This window comes from Eleginops maclovinus, chromosome 16 (assembly GCF_036324505.1).
Source record: "Eleginops maclovinus isolate JMC-PN-2008 ecotype Puerto Natales chromosome 16, JC_Emac_rtc_rv5, whole genome shotgun sequence".
Lineage (NCBI taxonomy): Eukaryota > Metazoa > Chordata > Actinopteri > Perciformes > Eleginopidae > Eleginops > Eleginops maclovinus.
Genome location: NC_086364.1, coordinates 6,306,309 through 6,330,757, shown reverse-complemented (window position 1 = coordinate 6,330,757; position 24,449 = coordinate 6,306,309). Strand labels below are relative to the sequence as shown.

The 24,449-nt window shown below is 36.5% G+C and overlaps 2 protein-coding genes across 3 annotated transcripts; one reads left to right on the top strand and one right to left on the bottom strand.

Annotated features, from left to right (window-relative positions):
- Positions 1–9,802: 9,802 nt before the first annotated feature.
- Positions 9,803–13,360, bottom strand: tmem100a (transmembrane protein 100a). Of its 2 annotated transcripts, XM_063904849.1 has the most exons (3): positions 13,126–13,353; positions 11,780–11,875; positions 9,803–11,626 (listed from the first exon to the last, which is right to left on the bottom strand). In XM_063904849.1, the coding sequence occupies exon 3, from the start codon at positions 11,533–11,535 to the stop codon at positions 11,137–11,139; it is 399 nt and encodes a 132-aa protein (XP_063760919.1). In that variant the 5' UTR covers positions 11,536–11,626; positions 11,780–11,875; positions 13,126–13,353; the 3' UTR covers positions 9,803–11,136. The 2 variants fall into 2 exon arrangements, with proteins under 2 accessions (XP_063760919.1, XP_063760918.1); XM_063904848.1 differs by lacking the exon at positions 11,780–11,875 and having other exon boundaries at positions 13,126–13,360.
- Positions 13,361–17,484: 4,124 nt separating this feature from the next.
- On the top strand, positions 17,485–23,701 carry pctp (phosphatidylcholine transfer protein). Its single transcript, XM_063904814.1, has 6 exons — positions 17,485–17,664; positions 18,656–18,773; positions 19,744–19,823; positions 19,968–20,139; positions 21,091–21,158; positions 22,538–23,701. Exons 1-6 carry the CDS (start codon positions 17,536–17,538, stop codon positions 22,610–22,612), a joined length of 642 nt encoding a protein of 213 aa, XP_063760884.1. The 5' UTR covers positions 17,485–17,535; the 3' UTR covers positions 22,613–23,701.
- The last annotated feature ends 748 nt before the right edge of the window (positions 23,702–24,449 follow it).

The following is a 24,449-nucleotide window of genomic DNA, read 5'->3' as shown; positions in this document are numbered from 1 at the left end:
CTCACAAAAAAAACATCACCCAAAGAAAGGATACCCTTTCACATAATTAGGGTGTATTAGGGGGGTTTTACATTCTCCCACTTACAGCACATTTTTACCAGTCACCTAACCCTTGTAATAGTTTAATAGATCACCAAAGTTTTTACAAGTTATTAAAAAGGGGAACATGTCTCCGAAAGTGACTAATACAATAATTATTAAGATATTTAGGTTTTTATCAGTGTGACCGTATAGAGCCATGCAACTAGCTGGCTACAAAGGAGAGAGTGTCTGTGTCTTTTTCCTTTCTTTCAAATTCTCTTTCCATACACAAATGGAAAACAAATGGAAACTAAATAACAAACATATTCCAATTGCAATGTGAATCAAGTATAAGTGGGCAATCGAACATTTTGTCATGAACACACACCATCGAACACAGGAAATAAAAAGCAACAGCTGACTTGATTTAGTGCGTAGGGAGAGGCCTCATTTCAATTAGCAAAGCGGCTTCACGCTCAAACTGAAACTGATAAGAAACAGATGTCAGAATTTTTCAGATGTGCAAAGAAACCATAGACCACATTCTCTCAAAATGAATTATTTGGATTCATTTCTATCTTTGGGCCATGATAACACCCTCTGTATCAGATCTGTGTATATCAACTGTGAGCGAAGAACCTGGAAACACTTTGTGGGGTTTGTCCGAGGTTTATGAGGTGCAGGCAGGAAAAGTTTCAGCTTCACAGATCAACTCAGCTGTTCAGATAAAAAGGAAACCAAGAGCTGTGAAGAAGTTACTTCCCATGACATCAGTGTGTTTGTTAAATGACCTCCTGTCAGACACACCTTCTCATTTCCTCCCCTTATTTACTTTATTTACAGTCGGAGGAAAAGCCTTTTCCTTGGAACGATAAAGGAAACTTGTTGCAGTACACATTTTTAAATATCTAGCAATAAAAGGTATAATTGTTCTGCTGCCTCCTTTCCTGTCTTATCTGACTATTAGGTTTTGTGACAGTTGCATTTAGAATTCAACAAATAAATAACTATAAAATCAAAATAAGTTGAATTATGTGCAATAAAAGTCCTTATAGCCGCTGCACACTGCATATAAATAATATCATGCACTTACCCCACACCCATGACAAGAAACACATTAAACAAGTCAAATAGTTAATTAATTAAGTTTATAAAAATGATTTAGTTTGATTCTTTTTTAAGGTTGCACAGCAAATTTAAACAGGAGGACTGTTCCACAGTTGTGACAGCAAACTCATTGTCCTTTTAATTTGAGTTCCTGATTTAGGACTATTAGTAGAGTTTTTTTCCCATAAAATCTGAGATTGCACGCAGATACATGAGGGAAATAAGATGCACAGATGTATGTTGCTCTTTCTGTGCATGTAAATGGCCTGCAAAGGCTTAAATCCCATCGTTCCCCCCGAGAGTGGTTTCTGACATCACTATGTACCACTCGCGCTTTTATTGGCTATAACTCCAACACATTGAACCGGATAGGCTAAGGGGCGGGATATTTCTGACACATCTCTAAGCCAATCTGAGCTGAATAGGCTCCTGTTTCAGAAACGATCCATTTTAACCTCATATGTGAGCCCTGACACAGTTCCTTGCTGCTTAACATGTCCACGTCAGACATTTATATAACAGAGCGGGTAACATCAGCAGAGTTGAAGCAAATCTTTGATAATCAAACTAAGATTATGAAAAGGAAATCCACCCAGAGTTTTATATTATTTACACAAAAAACAGGCTTTTTACCAGATAATCACAGATGCCTTGCAGCTATCTACAGTCCCTCATCTCTCTTGTATGGTGACAAATTAGTCATGTATGCAATTCTCATCTTTTGCAACCCATGTGCGTCAGAGAAGATGAATCACAGTGTGGGAATAAGACAAACACACCGAGAAAAAAAGCCTTACTTTAAGTCAAACAACTGCTCATGATTTTTTCTTCCTTGCACATATGGACGTAATCATTCTTGATGCATGATGGGACTGACATGAGGGTGTTAACTTTCCTTTAGTTCTGAAGCTTCTCATTCTTTCTCCTCCTCTGCTGTTGACTGCACACTTTAAAATGCAGAAAGAGGATTCAGATGTGGTGCAACACTTAATAAAATGGTCCGATTAAAATATGTCCCACAGCTGCCATATTTTAAAAGTGAAAGAAAGACAAAAAGTCTAAAGATTAAAAGCCCAAACAGTTTAACTAAAACTGATGTGCTGTCTCACAGGTGGATATATTTTGGGTAATATTGTAATGAACGCAGATTAAAGTTGTAACTCTTAAACACTTTACTAATCATTTCAATAAACTGAAATGAAAACAGACAGCAGCATCTGTCAGGAGTTTTCTTGCTTTCTTAGGAACTCAAGGGAACCCAACATTTAAAAGCAACATTACAACCATCTGCTTTGTTGGTAAAATCCTTACTGGAAAAATGGATGCAGGGTTAAAAAAATTGTGCACTAATTTTGTCCATTACAGAGCAGAAACCATCTGCAATCAGCTGACATACAAGCAAATTAAGAGCTTGTTAAACCTAACAAGTTAGCATAGAAATATTTAATAATAAAATATTTGGTACACTTTAGAGAAAAGAGATCGGTGAAAGACCTGTGTTTGTTTGATCTGCCTCACTCTTCGTTCTTTGATTAAAAATGTATTTCTGATACGTCAAAAACAAATGTAACATGGATGAAATAAGTAACTCCTCTTATGTGGTTGACAATGCATTATTGTTTTATGGAAACATCATTTATAGAAGTCAAATATTCACTTTCTGTTGAGCTCTGTTTTGGTCTCCACCAACTCCTGAGGAAATAATTCATGGTTGAGCTGCTGAATGTGCTTCTGTGTTAAAAAAATTCCCAAATTGGGATCAATAAAGTAATTATATTCTATTCTATACTAGCTAGTTGCTAACTTTGACTTTTTGCACAAAAAAAAAAGAAGTGTTGTGTTTTCCAGTTGTTGCTTTAAAAACAAGCATTTTGCTATTAAAGTTATTGTTAAAAGTAAGTATTTACCGAATTTCATGAAAAAGGAAATATACTGTAGAGCGTCTCGTTGGGTTCTCGTTGCGCTCCCTAACTAAACATAGGCTTTTCATCCTTATCACCTGTGTTATTGTTCAATGTTAATTCGAAAGTCAACGTACGTTAAGCTGCCTACGTTATCTTATAACAAAGTTAACAAACGTACATCCTTGGGTAACAATCATACCTATTTTAACCAATCCATTACCTTTCCTAAACCTAACCAAGTTGTTTTGTTGCCTAAAACCTAAAGTAATTTAGTTTTTTCAACTGTGTCCTTTTAAGTGGAATTTACTGTAAAAATGGGAGGACCTGTTCAGGAAGAGCTTTCTCTTTATTATGTGATGGAAGAAGGGCGAACCGAGGCTGCTGCACCTTTGGGACTGTGGGCGGCCAACACTCGAGAAACACTGGCAGCACATGAAAGAATCAAAGAAAGAGCATAACGTGCAGGGTCAGTGACCACCACTGTCACACTGTAAAACATATCTGGATCTTATTATGGAGACGTTTTGCATTCAAACTGAACGCCTTGTGAAAAAAAGGGTGCTAAAAGCACCATACTTTTGTCATAGGAACAATATCTGACTGAAAACTATCAAATGGATGGAGAGTTTCTGGAAGACCTGAAGATGATCGTGTTTGATGATGGTGGAAATGTCTGTCTGTTGGCTAAAGGCATCAGTAGGCTTCAAACAAACTAGCTTGCTAGCATCTCGGCTCTATAGGGACGACATTTTGGTCCAGGCTGAAATAATAACTATTAGATGAAATGCTTTGAAATTTGGCAGAAAGATTCATGTTCACCCTTGGGGTCAATTGTAATCACTTAGGTCTTTTCTTGAAATGTAAACCTGATAAACAAATGGGATTCCCATCAGCATGAGCTGTACTTTATGTTTGATCTTAATTAGCATACATTAGCATGTTTTATATGTTTTTAAAGGAGGCACAGTCACAACCTAAATAGAATTCTTAGTCTGTAGCTGTCTCAGTCAACTTGTTTTTGTATTCAGGGTATCGTTTATTGAAAATTTCTTCATTACCTCAATCCAAACCCAGCAGACACACCTCTGTGGGCAGGAAGGAGCGAAGCTGCTGCGTGACACTGAGAAGCGTTTCATGCTCAGAGCTTGGCTCACCTTCTTGCCCAGCTTTGAGTTTAACTTCCTTCCAGTGGGCGGTGTCCCGTCCCGCAGCAGAGACGCCCACAACAGGACAGCTGCTGTTCATGTGCACAGACCTCAGAGAAGATCCACAGTTCTCTCTACTGCGCATTGCTTAAGCAGGTTAGAAAACTACAGTGTTGACTGTTTGTTTCCTTAGCCATGTTGGTCGCATGACTCCAGGGATAGCAATGTCGGTTAGTCTGTCCACAAGTTTGATACGGGCAGTAAAACATTTCAACAACTATCAGCTGTAGGTGAATGAACTGTGTTTATATAACGCTTTATCCGGTCTTTACGACCTCTCAAAGCGCCTTACATTTTACAAGTCATTCACCCATTCATACCCCATTCATAAAGAGCGATGTGCAATTGGCTCAAGTAAGTTTTCATTCACACAAATTCACATACACCGTTGGCCATGCCATCAGGAGCGACTCGTGTTAAAGTATCTTGCCAAAGGACACATCGACATGTTGACTGCAAGGGTGGGATTTAACCCACAACCTTCTGATTGAACGATCACTGCACAACCTCACAACCGCAGTAATTTAAGGTCCCCTACTATACTCTTTTTCAACAAAACAATATATTATAGGTCTCAGATAAATAAAAAACATGTCCCTGAAGTGTTTGGCTCGAAATACCAAACAGATCATGCATTGTAGCATACCCCTCTGTTTCAGCCCTGTTCCAAAAGTGCTGATTCTGTGTCTGTAGCTTTATATGCTAATGAGCTGCTGCTGGCCACTCCCCTCAGCGAAGTCATTGATTGAAAACACAACCGGGCTCTAGGAGGAGATTCAGCTGATAAGTTGGGCGGGTGTTACCTTGGTTGGATATCAACTAATGGTTGGATAACCCCCAAAAAACTGTTATGACATCAAAAAGTGGCCAAAATGTGGTCAGTTTAATACTAGACAGGTTTTTATATAGATGGATCAGGACAAAAATATACTTTACCGTATATGTTCTGATCAAAAGATCAGCGCACTACCTTGCAGCCACGTCATATAGACATTCATGATCTCTAGAGGAAGAATTCTAAGAACTCTCGTGGTTTTCTGGCTTGGCCTCTACCAACCATACATTTCTGAATTGCTTGTAAGCAAAATGTCTCAAAGAATAATAAATGTATTGCATTTTTACAATGCTGAAATGTTACATATTATACCTTTAAAGCACCATTGTTCACAATTCAGTCTTTCAGAAGTCGTGCTTTAAAACGCTACAGACAAGATTCCTCTGAATAGGAGCAATACTCAATCTGAATCATTAACAATAAACCCTGATACCTAAGATCTCCTCAGATTAGTCTTGATCAGCAGTATCAATCTCCTGACGCCCACAAAGTTTATTTTTGATCTCATGATACAGTACATGAACCTCGGAGCCTTTTTCTTGGAACAGATCTTATCTAGGCAGTATGTGTTCCTTGTACGGCTCCAGAGGGCTGTAGAATAACTTTAACAGGTTGAACAGAACATTTGGCTTCTCTGTGTTCCACGTTGTTGTAGAAAAATGACCTTGGATGGAGTCAGCCAGTGTGATGGCTGTCAGGTCAGGTCAGCCTCAACCTGCCTTATGAGACTTACTGTACCAGGATCCCTGTAATGCTGAGCTCATTATGTTTAATTGTTTTGGATTATAACACTGTGGGATGGATTGTGTTGAGGAATTTCAGCTTGTTAGATTTTTTTTATTGACAAAGGTGGTACCTCCATGTCAAGAGATTTCCTAGCTGTATTCCGTGTGCAAAGTTTTAGAAACAACATTAAGCTTAAGGTTGCAGACAATATAATGTAACTACATTTAAAGGACAAGAGACAATTACAATATGTATTCAAATAAGCTTTCAGTCTTTATGATTTTCCCATTTTATCCCTTTAGCTTAGTTCCACCATTTCCTTATCTTTTATTTCCCCGATCTTTCCCGTATGTCTTTCATAAAAAGTGTTTCTTCTTTGTTGCCAATTTTTCTAGATTTGTTGATTTCCTTTCCATCCTTTCCGTCTTCCTCTCCTAGTTCCTTTGTATTTATTTACTTTACTCCTTCCTTCTGTCCTATCTCTCCTAATTGTCTTGCCAATGAAAACTGAGGTCAATAGGTTTTCTTTTGATACTGTAAGCAAACTGCTACTGCAATATACATTTATATCTACACTGTACATATATGAATCTGTATTTGTTATAACTGACTGTATAAAATGTTTACCAATTCATTTAAAAATATCTAAGTACAGACTGCTAGGGGCTGGCCACTGTTTTACTCATCCTTATCTTTACTTTTCTTATTGTCCTTATTTTCACTTCCAGGGTGTCTTAAGTACATCACTATTTCTTCCATCTTTCATAAAAGAAAGGAAAAAACAAGTATTAATGAAGATTTGTTTTCTTTTCAATATTCTTGTGTGTTCTTTCTTTACTGGACCTCTCCTGTGTTTCATTCTGTCACTGGAATTACCCTCTGAATAAACAAAAATATCCTCTCATCATTTATTTTTTTTAACTTTAAGACATATGATTGTATTCTAATAGAGTATTTCTTCTGCTGTGTTGTAACTAGTTCTCTTTAATGGCCTTCTTGTTTATTGATAAACCAACTCAGGCAGCGTGGCACTGAGTGGAATGTCAACCACGCGAGGCACAGAAAGTGACGCACACAGCCCTGCATGCAGTGCCAGCAGTGTGTAAAGAGGCTAAAGACACTTGTGGAGAGCACCTGTCAAACTTCATATCAAGTCACCCATTTTTCCAGCTTCACTCGGCCTTCCCCTAACCTGACAAGCAGGCAGGAGACCCCTCAGCGTGTCATGTGTCCAATAAATGTTACTGATCCTAACTCCCATCTCCACACACTGCAGGCCAAAAAGGATGATTGCTTGTGTGGTGGTGATCTCCCAAAGTGACAAAGTGTGTTGACGGCTCTCCTCTGACGCAAGAAAACCATTTAGTTGTAGTGTCTGGTGTCACGGGGATGCATAGCAATGCAAATGCTGCCTATAAATACACATCCACGTCCAAGCTATTTTAAACCTGGGTCAAACAGGAGAGTTCAACTTCCTTTTAACACACACAATGTATATGTTTAATTTTCTGCAGAATCTTACAACAAAATGGGCGGATGATTATAATTAGACAATGTATAAATGGGGAAACAAATTATGCATAGAGCAGTCTTATTATGTTAAAGTGGCATCAAATGTGTTATAATAAACACTTAAAGGGTCAGTTTACCTAAATTATAACAAAACCAAAACGATTTTGTCTGAAATGTCTAGGTATAGCTTTGATTGTACTGTTAAAGGTTGATTCTGGATAAAATGTTACAAAAACAAACAAACAGGAAGTGCAATTTCAGCATGAAACTTCTCTCAACAATTAGTGCCATTAATACAATTGCTTTTTGGGTTGCAACTTCTCTGAAATGTTATGTTTGAGTGTGAAAATGAGGCCTTTAATATAGCTAAAATCTACAGACACAAAGTAAGTAAAATAAAGCTGTATTTTGGATGATTTCTTTCCAGTATTTGTGATGAAAGCAATAGCAAAAACTTCAAAACGGTTCAGTACATTAAAAACAATGTTTTCACAGTAGCATTACACCTTACAACTCTAGTTTTCTTTAAAGGGGTCCTAATGTGCTCATTTGCAGGTTCTATACTTTAATGTTCAAAAAGCTCTTTATTTTTCTCATACTGCCTGTGCTGCAGCACCTCTTTTCACCCTCTGTCTGAAACCAGAGCCCAGTCTGCTCTGATTGGTTAGCTGGCCGGCTCTGTTGTAATTGGTCAACCGCTTAAAGATGTGCCCCCCCTTAGCCTATCACGTACAATGTGTTGGAGTGCTAGCCAATAGAAAAGTGAGTGTTACATAGTGAGGTCACTATGTTGTTGAAGTAGAAAAAGGAGTCTAATGGAGGCATTTCAGGCATTGTGTTTTGGAGAGAAAGTCCCTCTGGAGGGAACACAGGGATTTTAGCATTTACACACCATTTACATGAACAAAAATCTGTATAACACACTACAGGAAAGGGAAAACCGAAAAAGCTTAAGAGGGCTCCTTTAACATTTCTGTTTTCATCCCAATAAAATAGATCAATTTGAATTTCATATGTGGTGCTGAGAAGCAATGACAAATAACACATTATTATTATTATTATACTGTTATTATTATTTATAGCAAATGGAGATCCGACATCCGGTGATCCGTTTTTTTTTTGTGGTTTGAATGAACTGACCCTCTAATTTATCCTGCTATCTGATGAAATCTATGAAACCTACGGGAACTCACTTAGCTTATTTAGTTTGATTATTTAAGTAATCAGATGTATGTGTGTGAAGAGTCGGGCCCACCCATGTACGTCATCAGAGAAATAAACATTTCCTTCTATTCAGCCCTGAAAGCAAAGAGCTGATTGTGTAATAATTCATCACTTCTCCAACACTTAACCTCTTAGTAATACAAACACTGACGACAACTCATCAAGAGTCATAGAAGATCATATTTCCTATGAACATTGAAAGAAGCACCGAGCGATTAATAATCAGTATAAGTTTATATGTTGGCCAGTAATAATATATTACATTTCAGCAGAGAAATGCTGAAGACGTTTATTTGAAGACAGTTTCATCATTATACCGTTGGTCTACTGTTCAATATACTGTATCTTAATAAAAAAAGAAAAACAGCAAAAAAACTGGAAGGAATTCTTTCAGGAATACTTAAATTCACCTCTAGAAGGTATCATTTATCAACTTCTCACCAATGCAGTGGTGGAAGAAGTACTCAGGCCCTTCAAAATGTTGCTTAAGTAAAAGTACAGACAGCAGTAAGAGCATAATAATATTGTAGTTTGTCCATTTTAGATCTTTTTCAAATTCTGGGTAGATCAATAGTACAGAATCTTATCATATCAGCATATCTTGTTTTTCTATGTAAAAAGTAACTAGGGCTCAATAAATGTTATGGAGTAAAAGTATAAGCCTCCAAAATGTAGTGAAGAAGAAGTATGGAAATACTCAAGTAAAGTACAAGTATGACAAAATATTACTGATTTACAGTAATTGTTACATTCCACCACTGACAGAGCCTGAAATTTGAGGTGAAGTTTACCTTTAGAAAACAATTATGGAACAGCAAGATCTTGTCACATAATCAACATATCTGAAAATGACCTTATTTGCTTTCTTGTTGAGTAAAATAATAACATTGATATTAATTTTACCTCTGTTAACGTACAGAGCTTAAATAACAACATAGTTAGCTAAGTTAACTGTGCAGAATGACTAGAAAAAGGGAGAATTAGCAACTGCGTAGCAAGCTAGGCTAATATTGCTCCGACTCCAGCACAACAGAGATATAGAGTAGTGCAGTGATGACATATTTTTCGTAGTCTGACCTTGAAGTTAGCATCAAAATGTGTTTGACAAAAAACAAAGGGAATTTTTCATTGCCTTTTGATATATTGCAGAAAATAAGCTCTGTTGCAGACACATTTATGATACATAAGTAACCAAAAACACGACCAGCATTGATCTGGTTCTTGCTAACATTGAGAGTCGTTCTTCGCAAATGGGAAACTATGACACATTTGAGTATCAATGAGTTTATTTAACCTCATCTTGTCTTGTTAATACATGCAAATGATTACATCAAAAAAAATAAACATATGCTACATTTTATACATTCCTTACAGTATGGAAGTACACTGGACAATAAGCGATCATCACCATACAAAATATTTCTTTCGATTTTTGCCAAAACTACTCACAGTTCTGGAAGTGTCACTTTATTACTTTATAGATTTGGTTTAATACTGAATATAATGATTATGATAATCAAAGTAGAGCTGCAATAGTTTTTGTTAGAAAAGATTACTCAATCGACAGAATTAGTAATTGCTATGATATCTATAGAGCAGTTAAAGTAAGTTTTAATGTAAAAGTGTCAGTAAATGCTTTTGTTAACCTATCCAACATGGAGATTTCCAGCTTTATTTGGTTTATCTTATTATTAAGTGAATTTCTTTGGGTTTTGCATTAAAAAACCAAGAAATTTAAGGACATTGCCTTGGACTTTGAGAAAACAGAATAAACATTTTTCACTTTTTAGTTAAATGAAAAGTTATGGACAGGTTAAAAAATCATAAAATTGTAAGTTGCAGCCCTAAATCAAAGTGCTTTAAGATAAAAATGTAGTTAAGGTTAAACATTCTCAGAGTGAAATATCATGTGCCATCTAATCTGACATGCCGCAAAAATATTTGGAGATTTGAAAGAAAATCCTCACATTGAGTACCATAAACTTTCATAACAGACAATCCTTGTGAGATGAACGCTGACACTTCATAAACAGTTGAGGAGAAGTAAATGAAGGATGAATCATTGTCCTGGATTTTCCAGTTTCCCTTTCCTTCTCCTGGGCCTTTCAAACCACAATCCCTTCTCTTTACATTCAAAGTCGCCACATCTAACAGAATATTAATGGGAGACTTCCTCTACACGGTGGTTATTCATCTTAATTGTGATACGTTCCTCTTGGCTGCGTTCCCAGTTGGCCAGATGCTCGACGTCTGTTTGAGATATAAATCCTTAAAATGTCTTCAAAGCTTTAAGTTCTGGGCGTTGATAGTCTGCGGTAAAAAAACGCTTTTACAGGTTTGAAGAGGCTGGCCAACATCTGCCTGCAGCTGGTCATGTGCAGAACACAGGAGATGAATTATTTTGTGCCTCAATCAATCCTGAAATTGTAATGTACATTAAAACGTCTTTAACATATTGATTTCAGTTATTGTAGCCTTCAGTTGGTTCTTGTTTTAAGCATTTGTCTGTGTTGATGTATTCTATCTTTGGTTCTCCAACTCAATCTCAAAACCAGGCCTTTTTTTTGACCCAGAAAACCAGGAAGTGGGTCCATCTTTTAGTTCAAGTAAAAATACTCCTCTGGTTGGCGACTAGGGCGGTTTGGCTCTCCCGTCGCCTCTCCTTCTTCCTCTCCAGTCTCATCTTCCAGCAGACCACGCTTGACGCCAACAGCACCAACCCAGCTGATAGAAGCACCAAGCCGAAGTAGGAGATGGTGGATCCATGCGAGTTGAAGCTGTAAGCCACAGCGGTGACCACGATGCCGGCGATGAGGACCACTACACCAAAGGGGATGGTGCAGCGGTAGCAGGAGAGCTCGGCGCCGCCAGTGGCTGCGGTCAGCTGCACTTCATTGACCAGGGGGATGTTCACTGTGGTGGCTGGGGGACACTCGGTGTTGTTGGCCTTCTCTGGGGTTGCTGGCGTTCTCATTGCGTCCTCATTTGCTTCTTCTGGCATTGCAGGATCTAGCAGCCTTCTGTCAACCAACCACAGATGGTTCCTTACGCTGTCACCGTTTTACCTCCCTTCTTTGCTAGGGTGTTCCAGTCTATGAGGGGGAAAAATTGCAAGAGTCATACTTGTTGTTCAACACATGACACAGACTTTCCAGAAAGAGTTGTTTTTTAGTAGAAATTGACACCATATTTCACAATTCAGCAACATTTTTCTGACCCCCCACCACAAGCTACTTTAATGTAACCTCTTTGCACAATCCCAGCCACCGCCTCCTGACCCCGGCAGAGGAGTTGTCTGAATGACGCAGGACCACTCAGCCCCGCACGAGCTGAGACATTCCCTGGAGAGCGCAGGATATGGCATTACAAACTGCTCCGTGAAATGCGAGGAGCTTCGAAATCACCAGCAATTTCACAAGCACTCATTCTTTCCTCCATCGTGTGAAGAGTCAGTGACAATAAATGGGTAGTGTCAGGAATGCTATCTTTAAAATGCTTGTTTTTTATGAAGAGAAAACAGAATGTATCTCTTGAAGAATTGTGAAAGGTCGTTAAGAAGTCAGCTAAATTTGATAGAAACCCTGAGAATTTAAGCTTGGTAAAGTTTACATTCTACACTTCAAAAACAACAGCATTGTGGGTATTTAGTTGGAGAATTCAAATAACAAAGTAACTAAAGCTAGTAGATCCAATTTTTGTTTAGTCTTTCAAGCTAAAATGCAAAACACTCACTCTCTCCAGCTCTGCATATTAGTGTCTGATGCTTTTATTTGTTGTATAGGATTGTAAAAAACATCTTTGATTTTTAGACTATTGGTCACCAAAAAAAAAAAAAAAGGAATTTGAAAACATCTTACCGGAACTTGGGAAATCAAGAAATACACTTTTATTGACAAAATGATTGAATTAGAATGTAAATAATGCTACTTGTGAACTAAAATGAACTTTTTTTTAGAAATGAGTGGGAGCAAGAGCTTTAGCAAGTATCAAAAACAGAAAAAAAAGAAAGAAGAAAAATGTCTGCTCTACAAAATAACGTTAAAGCTATTATCGTTAAAGCCAAATAAAGTTTTGCCTCTTAGGGATTTAAAAAAAAGTTCTAAGCAAAACCATCTGTGAAGGAACATCAGCCTTTGTTTGAAATGCTCTTGATCCAATTCACACTTGATCCCTTTACTCATAAAATGTAAGTGGAATTTTTGCCCGTGTAAATTTCAGGGGAAAAAGGGTCCAAGATGTGAAGCTAAGACAGTTTAATAAAAAACAAGTGTTAGTATGAAAGTAAACATAATTAAATGAAATTATAGCCAGTAATACGTAATTTAATATGTCTGACAGGTGTGCAATAAGGATTTCAAATGTTTGTTAATGCTACTGTAATTAGCGATAAAAAAAGTTATTGAATAGAAGAAAACATACTTTTTTAGCAAAATATTCTGCAACCACGGCCATGTAAAGTGACTTGGAGCCTGGTAATAATTGAATAACTTACCTTTAAACTTAAACTTAAACTTGTTATTTGTAGTCAGGTAAATCTACTTGACAGCTCGACAAAGTATAGTAGGCTACAGAAAGAAGAAAGGTTGCTTACCTCACAACCGTTTTCCATGTCGCACAAAGTGCTCCTCAGCTGCAGGGAAGCTTTGCCTCAGTGTAAACCCGCTCATAAAATATTCAGTCAGATTCATCTAATTAAAAGTTTTCTTCTCTGGTGAAGTTGACCGCAAACAGCTTCTCTTTCCGGGCTGGAATATGACTCCCATTCATGAGAGGCGTCACCCCGTGAAGTCCTCAGGTTCAGGGTTGCTGCTCCGACTGCCATCCCCATTCAGTCCAACTATTTGATGTATCGATGACTGCAGCATGAAGTTCACAGCCGCAAGGGGGAATGCCTTTTCCGGTCATTACTTTCAAAATAAATCTAATTTTGCGGCGAGCATTGCTTGAAATTACTTTTCCTTGTATGTATATTATTTTGAAATCAACATTTGTTTATTTCCGTAACTGCTTAGAGATTAAATGTAGTTTTATAGGCACGGAACTCCTTTGCATTGTATTGGCTCAACATACTCACAGACCAATATCACAATAGGCTACTATAGTATTATATGATATAATATTATATAACATTAAATTATCATTACTTTATATTGACATAGTATATTATAATAAATTATATAATATTATATTAACATTATATCATATTATATTACAGCATATTAAATTCATTATATCACACTATATAATATAAAATTATAAATGATATTATATTATATGAAATTATTATTGTATTTCTATTAAAGACATTTTACCACATTTTCAGAAATATATACAAACATAAAGGGAAATAAATTAACAAATAAATACATGAGATTATCTTGAGATATTTAAAATCTTTTAATCTACTTTTTATTGTTTTATTAATTTCTCTTTATATTTCCACATTCATTTTCTTATCATGTTCCAGGGATGAATTTGCTGGAGCGGTCAAAAAATGAATAGATCTGGAACATGATAAGAAAATGAATGTGGAAATATAAAGAGAAATTAATAAAACAATAAAAAGTAGATTAACACATTCTAAATATAAAGACAATCTCATGTATTTATTTGTTAATTTATTTCCCTTTATGTTTGTATATATTTCTGAAAATGTGTTAAAATGTCTTTAATAGAAATAAAATAATAATTTCATATAATATTATATCATTTATAATGATATTATATTATATAGTGTGATATAATGAATTTAATATGCTGTAATATAATATGATATAATGTTAATATAATATTATAAATTCATTTTTGACCGCTCCAGCAAATTCATCCATCGCATTTGAATTAGGAGAAAAGTAAACAGATGTTTTCAATTGTTTTTAAATTTATTTTGTCTTCCATTTGTGTTTTCATGATGACTACATGCCCCAGTATGCGAGATCTGTGTGTGACCCTCTCTCAGGGATCAATGTTGTTGACATGATTACACAAATGTCACACAACGCCTGCTGATTTCCTTTCTGACACACACACACACACACACACACACACACACACACACACACACACACACACACACACACACACACACACACACACACACACACACACACACACACACACACACACACACACACACACACACACACACACACACACACACACACACACACACACACACACACACACACACACACACACACACACACACACACCTGTTGCTCTGTTGCTGTACACTGTAAACACATTTAAACTGTGGCTGATCTTTCACTTTTGATGAGGGATTTTCTCTCTGTTGCATAACACCGATTATTTCACAGAAACAAATGGAAAAATGGGATGTTGGCATGTTGTCTCCTCCCATAATCATTTTTTATTTCATGAAACATGGATTTTAATGTCAAAGGATTGCATCCAACTAATCTTAGAGCAACAGCAAGGACTGATGGATGTGACAGCAGCAGTGGGCGTATAGTTGATCTTTAAATGTTGTGTTTCTACACCTACACTATGAACACTTAAATGTGCTGCTGCAGTTTTAACAAAGATTTAGAATACTATGTGTAACAATGTATAGATATATCAAAGGATAAAGGGCAAATAGTTGTAAAAATATTAACTGTAGGGTATATATACTGTATGTATACAGTGGGGCAAAAAAGTATTTAGTCAGCCACCAATTGTGCAAGTTCTCCCATTTAAAAGATGAGAGATGCCTGTAATTTGTATCTTAGGTATACCTCAACTATGAGAGACAAAATGGGAAAAGAGATCCAGGAAATCACATTGTAGGATTTTTAATGAATTAATTGGTAAATTCCTCGGTAAAATAAGTATTTGGTCACCTACAAACAAGCAAGATTTCTGGCTCTCACAGACCTGTAACTTCTTCTTTAAGAGGCTCCTCTGTCCTCCACTCGTTACCTGTATTAATGGCACCTTTTTGAACTCGTTATCAGCATAAAAGACACCTGTCCACAACCTCAAACAGTCATACTCCAAACTCCACGATGGCCAAGACCAAAGAGCTGTCAAATGAGACCAGAGACAAAATTGTAGACCTGCACCAGGCTGGGAAAACTGAATCTGCAATAGGTAAGCAGCTTGGTGTGAAGAAATCAACTGTGGGAGCAATTATTAGAAAATGGAAGACATACAAGACCACTGCTAATCTCCCTCGATCTGGGGCTCCACGCAAGATCTCACCCCGTCGGGTCAAAATGATCACAAGAACGGTGAGCAAAAATCCCAGAACCACACGGGGGGACCTAGTGAATGACCTGCAGAGAGCTGGGACCAAAGTAACAGAGGCTACCATCAGTAACACACTACGCCGCCAGGGACTTAAATCCTGCAGTTCCAGACGTGTCCCCCTGCTTAAGCCAGTACATGTCCAGGCCCGTCTGAAGTTTGCTAGAGGGCATTTGGATGATCCAGAAGAGGATTGGGAGAATGTCATATGGTCAGATGAAACCAAAATAGAACTTTTTGGTCAAAACTCAACTCGTCGTGTTTGGAGGAGAAAGAATGCAGAGTTGCATCCAAAGAACACCATACCTACTGTGAAGCATGGGGGTGGAAACATCATGCTTTGGGGCTGTTTTTCTGCAAAGGGACCAGGACGACTGATCCGTGTAAAGGAAAGAATGAATGGGGCCATGTATCGTGAGATTTGGAGTGAAAACCTCCTTCCATCAGTAAGGGCACTGAAGATGAAGCGTGGCTGGGTCTTTCAGCATGACAATGATCCCAAACACACCGCCAGGACAACGAAGGAGTGGCTTCGTAAGAAGCATTTCAAGGTCCTGGAGTGGCCTAGCCAGTCTCCAGATCTCAACCCCATAGAAAATCTTTGGAGGGAGTTGAAAGTCCGTGTTGCCCAGCAACAGCCCCAAAACATCACTGCTTTAGAGGAGATCTGCATGGAGGAATGGGCCAAAATACCAGCAACAGTGTGTGGAAACCTTGTGAAGACTTCCAGAAAACGTTTGACCTCTGTCATTGCCAACAAAGGGTATATAACAAAGTATTGAGATGAACTTTTGTTATTGACCAAATACTTATTTTCCACAATCATTTGAAATAAATTCTTTAAAAATCCTACAATGTGATTTCTGGATTGTTTTTTCTCATTCTGTCTCTCATAGTTGAGGTATACCTATGATAAAAATTACAGGCCTCTCTCATCTTTTTAAATGGGAGAACTTGCACAATTGGTGGCTGACTAAATACTTTTTTGCCCCACTGTATATATATATATATATATGAATTATATAATATATATATATATATATATATATATATATATATATATATATATATATATATATTTAACTTAAATTAAAAAAGTAATAGTGTTTGTCTCAATCAATATGATGTAAATATATAATAATAATAATAATAATAATAATAATAATAATAATAATAATAATAAACATTATTTATACAGCACCTTTCATGCAAGATGCAGCCCATAGTGCTTTACAGATACAAAATAAATATGCCAGATAGAAAATAATAATAATTAAAAACAAGTAATAAACAGAGAGAAAAAGTAATATCACAGAACCATAAAACCATAAAACATGAACAGTGATACCAGATCCAATGGGACATATATAAATCAATATATGTCACAGTGATTAAAATCATAAGATAGAATGTATAATACATACAGTGCTGGGAAAAAGTGAACTATATTAAACTGTTATTTGATTTTTTTCAAATATATAAACCACATTGAGTTGTATTTATTGCTAGCATACCTTTTGTCATATATTTATTTGTATATGATCAATTTGCTATATTTTTTTGTAGTGTAAATACTTTTCTAAATTGCTTCCCAAATTAAATTTCTCCAAATGGAAGTTTTGTTGTAGTTAAATTTATCCCAGTTTGACGCATTCCTGCCAGCTTTTTATTTTGAAATCCGTGGCCGGAAGTGGTGCTCTCGCTTGTATGACATGTCAGGTGTGTGTTGTCAGATGAACGAGCGTGAGCCGTCATGTCGCTGCAGTTTACAGATGAGGAGTTTCAGAGCGCTTGGAAGGAGCTGGATGAGCCGCAGCTGGAGGGAGGATGGGAACTCTTCACTGAGACAATGGGAGTCAAAATCTACCGGCTCCACGATAAGGTATGAGAATTATAAATAAAACTGCTGCTTTTACAACAGGAAGACTGCTGCTCGTGACTGAATGAATGAATCCGTATCGGTTTTCCTACTGCACTAATGGTATCATCACCGATTTCCTGTCTTTCTATCCAAACTGGATAAGATTGTTATCTTAAGAGTGATTCATTTGTTGACAACATTGGTAAAAAAAAAAAAAAAAACAGCTGCAGTGATTTTCTAGCGGCCAACATGAGAACTATCCGGAAATTGAATTGAGAGCGGTTGAACCAGTCAAACCAAACTCCATTTACAAATGTGGTCATTTAAAGTTGCCTCTTGTTTGGGCACATATACCCACATCATCGAACCTGATTTAATACATTACGGTAATAAGAAAGGTCCACTTGTCAATTCGGCATACATCTGGCCCATCAAGGCAGTAGCTTTTGAATGATTTTTAACAAGGTATTAACAATTTTAAAAAGGTAAAACAAGTCACATTTAAATCTTAAACTGCATATTATGCTACAATAGTTATCGTCATGCCCTCACTGTGTTTGAATTATACCTCCTGACGTGATACAAACAAATAAATAAAAAAGATACATACATTTCGTTTTGAAAAACAAAAGTTAATATGTTTTTTTGTAGTTCACTTGAGATAATCCAGAGAATCTTTTGCAATTATTTGGGTTAAGCCCTTCATGTGCTGTTCTCTGACAAGGGAAAACAACAATGAGTTTGGTTTCACTCTCCCTTGAAGTTGACACACTTTCAGGCACAACATCTGTGCCTAGAAATGCAGTTTGCCAGGTCTAATACAATTCATTGTGAAAGGAGTGTCTTCACAACAGCGTCCATGCTTCTGAATAAATCCAACACACTTTGGGTGACAGAGGGTTTAACGCACACCGCTCTAAGGAGAGTTGTTTGGTTATGGGATTGGTCACATACTGTGGTTTTGGCGTGTAGCCTGCATTTGGAAGAGAGAAATTTCATGTGCTGTTTTCAGGAAACTGGACTTTATGAGTACAAAGTCTTTGGTGTGCTCAACACCTGCAATGCAGAGCTGTGTGCAGATGTCTACATGGACTTGGCGTATCGGAAAAATTGGGATACATATGTGAAAGGTAATAAAAAACAAAGATAAGGCGAAGTTCACACTGTCATTGTCCTTTCCACCCAAATCAACTGTTCCTCATAATGATTGGTTTTATTCCTTAGTAGCCTACATTCCTGACATTCATACATTATTATTAGCTTCTGTTGTCAGTCTTTAACCATCTGTCTTCTTAGAGCTAGTTTTCTGTTTTTTTACTGTCAAATAACATTTTTAATCCTTGTCTCCATGCACCTCTACAGTAACCTGCAGGTAACATGTTGTTGTCCTTTTGTAGCTACCTAACGTATGTTAGAAACAGTAGAGACATTTTCGTCGAATGTGATTTTATTAAGTAGGTTTTTCTTCTAAATCGCATTTTGGGGTAGTTTGTTGTCTATGGTGGTAGCAGAGTCTTCTTGTATTTGCTATGGTGTCTCCCCCTCCTAGAATAAAGTCGACCAGCAGTCAATTGCACTTAGTTGTTAGCCAACTATGCCCAAATAATCATGTTTCAACAGTGCACAAAATGACAAAAAAGGGGAAACTATTGCTCCTATTTTTGCATTTGTAAATAATATTGTCCAGGAGGTAATATGTTTTTTTGCAATGCTCATTTCTGCCGTAAAATGTTCTTGTAACTTGTAATTCCTACATGAAATAGCTGAAAACTACTGTATAAAGTGTGATAGTTTAAATCATTTAAATCTAGTAGATGTGATAATGTACTGTACTGAATCACATTTATCCAACTTGGCTCTTATAGTTGTTTATTGCTAATTTCTAATTGCATAATTTGGCCATGGGCAGTATTTCAAGGGTATGCATTGAAATACACAAGAAAGATGTAATGATTTCCTTACCATTTCTTGTCCTTTCCTTACCATAATAGATGAAAAACAACAAATTACAGAGTAACCTCAGAGATTGAGGCATTGCACACATCGAATGCATCTTTAGCAGCCTTTTTTAGTAATTGTTTTTCTTGTTTTCTTATTCAGAGCTCTATCAGAAGGACTTCAGTGGACAAACTGCAATCTACTGGGAAGTAAAATACCCATTTCCCATGTCAAACAGAGATGTATCCTTCTGGTCTAAACGAACAAACAATGTGAACACTAAACATTTTCTCTTTAAGAATCAAGTATGGTTTATAGAGTTAAAATCATGCTGTAATGGAGAATATACTTTCCCAAAGAGTCTTCCCTAACAGCTGAACCCTCAGTATGTGTACATGAGGGAGCGCAGAGACCTGGATGTGGATGGCAGGAAGATCTGGGTGATCCTGGCCAGAAGTGCACCAGAGACACCATGTGCAGAAAAGAGCGGCGTGCTGCGGGTCAAAGACTACAAGCAGAGCGTGGCCTTGGAGAGCGACGGAGGCTGTGGAACCAAAGGTAACCCTATAAGAAGTAACTACTACAACTTCAGTTTTTTTCCATGACGTCATTGTGTCCAAAAATACTTCTAGTTTTTCCTATAGAGATACATTGGGAAAGAGTCTCCCGTTAATCAGCAGAAAATGTTATTTGAGTTAAATAAACTAATCGGTTTGATCAGTTGGATAGCCCTTATTTAAATCATGAGGGCCTAAGAGTAATTTTCCCTCTCCATTCATTTGGCTAGATTGGAGGCGGGGCTTATTTCACAATAATGAACAGGCCCCGCCTCCAACGCTGTATCCAGTTCTCTTTATACTTCCATGAAGGTGACGCATGATAATAACATGAAAACATACAAGGAATAAAATGTAACCACTGCCACTTTGTATGAACGAATAGCAATTAGTGGTGAGCCATATCCTAGTATTTAAAAGTTTTTTTTTTTCTTAGCTACATTAGTTATCAACATTTAAAGACTACATATTTGTTTTGTAATAATTTGTCAGAGCTGGAACTTAATTGATTTTGAAAAGAAAAGACAGATGTCGGAGCAACATAATGTTTAAATATGTGTTTTGTACAATAAAAACGTGTATATTATTAGTTTGACACACACTTTCTTTTCAAAATCACTAGTTCAAGCCATTTATGCAGCAAACAATGTCTTGGCATTTACAGATCAGTTAATTTTGAATTAAATATGTTTGTATGGGCATGGGCAATATGTCAAACATTTTTGATATAAATGTACATAATAATAATGATGATAATAATAATAATGATAATAATAATAATAATAATAATAATAATAATAATAATAATAATAATAATAATAATAATAATAATAATAGGGAAAATAAATGCAAAAAAATAATAATTTCCTTAGTAAATAGGTTTCTACTGTAAGTGTTTGGGAGGAATAACTCTTGTGAATTGTATTTGGTTTTCATTGAATTTTCTCTTCAGTTTTCATGAACTACTTCGACAACCCTGGTGGCTCGATTCCCACCTGGCTGGTGAACTGGGCAGCGAAGGTTAGTGCACACATGTTTCTTTTACTTTATTTAATATTTCTGCAATGGATACAAACAATGCAAGAATAAAACAGTATAAGCTGTAAACTTAGAACCCAAGCTTTAGGGGCTCTGGCCTCGCTGAACGGTTACAAATGGATCACATGCAAAGACTTTACTCATTGGGATTAGTAAGGAAAGTAAATAAACAGTTGAGCTTGAAGAAGACGCAGGTTTAGTTTATGTACACCAGATGTGTTTGGAGATATTTCTCAGCAAAGTAGAGGATTAGAATGGTTGCCTATGGAGATGATGGTTCCTTAGCTGCACAAAGGAAAAGGAGAAAAGAAAAAATCAAAAAAAAAAAGAGACCACTCCACATTTTTCTTAAATCTTATCTCTACATGTGTGGCAGCCATTCCAGTGTCTGTTGAATTCCAACACAGAGAAAAATTGTCAGTATTTTATAGAATACAAAAATCAAAAATGTAACTCAAAGACAGGTCTATAAATAATAAAACAAGAGAAAATGATAATGCTCAAGTGGTCTCTTAATTTTTTCCGCGGCTGTTTGTGACGTGATAATATCCACAACACTGGGAAAAACCAATTGTACAATCCTGTTCTACATGGCCTCCTTTACTCTTTAGTTATACAGCCAAGCTGGCAACTAATCAGTTCTCATTGTTTCTACTGCCAGACAACAAACTTAGCTGAAAAACTGGAACTTCAAAAGTTGTTTTCAGCCATTCCTAGATTAATCCCACTTTAAGACCATTTTCGACACCTACACCCCATCAACAGAAAGCCAAAAAAAGAGTGATATGTTTTTAAATGTTGATGTCTAATACCCATTTTCCACCAAAATAAGAGTTTATAAGCATCTAGTCTGATGTAAGTCCTTTTTTTTTTTTTACCTTAAGGTGGTTGTACGTTTCCCATTTGTTCAGATCAATGAATTTCTCATAAAAAATAGACACAGCAAAACAGACAAAATTGTCAATAATAAAAGCCATGAAGTAGAAATACTTTATTTATGAAACCCTAAAAGTGACATGGAAACTTTAATTTCATGCATTTTAATAAATGTTATTAAAGGAATACTTTCTCTGACGTATGAAAGTTTTGAGAAAGTATACCACTCCAGCAACACTTCACTATGTTGAACACATTCGTCGTGGATCTACTTTAAAGAGGGTGTTTAAAGGGTTGTCTTGCAGGCCTCGGAGAGCTCCGTCCCTCTGCCTGTTTTATGTTTTTCCGTCATTATTGTTAGCAGATGTGTTGCAGGATGATGTCAACAAGCTCCTCTCTTGGTGGCCCCGCCTGGGTGTGTCTTCTCAGCACATCTGTTCATTATGCTCTCTGATAGATGCACTTTGTGTGTTTGTCTTTAACAGACTGGGGTTCCAGGTTTCTTAACAGACATGCAGAAGGCCTGCAGCAACTACAGCAAATTCTGCACGAAGAAGTGAATGCAACTGACAGCACAATGGCTCATGCACAAGGGCTCAATTTTATTTTTCTTGTTTCAGTCTAAGGAGGTATTCTGCTGCTGTATGATCAAATGTGATGTTTCTGAATGGGGTGAATGTGGCATGATGTGGGCTGCTACTTGTTGTTGTAGCATGCTGTTAACTCAGGCATGATGTGCATGACCTACCACCCTCATTACTAGGCTGCTGGGGAATCAATTATGTGTCATTGTACTGTATTGATCAATACTGTATTATCTTTTCTGGGCTATCACTGTTTGTGAGCTCCAGTCACTCCAGAATTTTGGAGCTTTTAGGAATTTTAAATTGGCAAAGGACAAACCCCACCCTGTTGTATTAATATTGGTGCCTTGACTGGCCACTACCAGCAAATACTAGCGCCAAGATTTAGCAATTTATTCAGACCATTAGTGAAAAAGCAAGTTATATATTCAATTGTATTATATTTTTGCAATATATTTAAAATTTCTCAGCAACATTCTTCATCAAGCACAACCGTTACATTTAATGCGTATGCAAATTAGTGTATGACTCCATGTGGCAACTTTTAGCAACTTTTGGTGCTAGTCCTAGCTACTTTTTTTGGAAAAGAGTTACGAATCCTGCACAGGACAAACTGTATTTTAGTTTGCCCCTTCCTCTCATAGCACATTTTAACTTTAACTTCTTTTTAGTTTCTCAAATGTACATGTGCAATTTAACTGTTGCATTATAATATGATTCTTTGTACTGTATGTTTTGTTCACACCACATTCTTGCTCCCGACAATGTCATTTTGCTGTAATTCATTCATCAGTTATAATGTTGTGAAAATTACAAATCTGTACTTTTCGCGGAATGTTAACTGATGGGCATTTTATGATTCATTTTCATGGGTTTACTAATTATGCAAAGGGGATTTTATGATACTGATTTTGGGTGAAATTGATTATCTGTGATAATACTCTATTGATTTTGGCTGTACCTCAGTGCTCCAGTTGATGTAGGTGAATATAGTTTATTCTACACAATTAAGGCCTATTACTGTGTAATATTGATTGAAATAAATAAAGTTACATTTTAAATTTAGTTAACTGTCTATTGTATTTCTGGAGCATTCCATCGTTTTAGATCCACTACCACATAAAGATGCTTTACAAGTACATGGTAACCTTAGCAACACTAATCACTGTGAAGTAATACAATGTTTGCCATCGAAATTTTTATATAGAGTTTATACACTCAGTTGCCAGTTTATTAGATACTCTTTCTAAAACTAATTCAGTATTATACAACAGCCCTTCATTGAGTTTGACAGTTTAAGTGTGTGTAGGATCAGTTTAATAGATGTTGATTATATTTCACCAAACTATTTGTACGATGTGGTTTGTGGTGTATTTGTTATACAGGCAGATGTTTGTTTTTTTAGCCTTCATTGATATAAATAGGGTGGACATTATAATTCAGTTCCATTCAAACAATAGTAGGCTACAGTGTTCAATTAAAGCATTAAAAAATGTCCCTTCTTATATAAATGAACTGCAGAAACAAATATCACACACTCTGAGTATATGGACAGTTACATATGACATTTGAGAACAAATACTATATATTTTGATCTCCTACGGTACATTCATCATGCTTAGATAATGAAACATTGTCCCCGTTAACTGTTACTTTCTACAACACTTTTTCTATAACTTTTACAGCCCTATTTCACATTTAAGAGAAAGACATAATATTATATACACACGTATTACAGTGTAGTATTTACTTAGACAATTTATAATAAACGATGTTGCATTCGCGCGCAGGCACATTTAGAGACACCCCCTCT

Coding starts and splice junctions, on each gene's coding strand:
- pctp (XM_063904814.1), top strand. CDS start 17,536: ATGTCGCTGCAGTTTACAGATGAGGAGTTTCAGAGCGCTTGGAAGGAG. Junction 17,665..18,655: donor TCTACCGGCTCCACGATAAG/GTATGAGAATTA, acceptor TGCTGTTTTCAG/GAAACTGGACTTTATGAGTA. Junction 21,159..22,537: donor TGGTGAACTGGGCAGCGAAG/GTTAGTGCACAC, acceptor TGTCTTTAACAG/ACTGGGGTTCCAGGTTTCTT.
- tmem100a (XM_063904848.1), bottom strand. CDS start 11,535: ATGCCAGAAGAAGCAAATGAGGACGCAATGAGAACGCCAGCAACCCCA.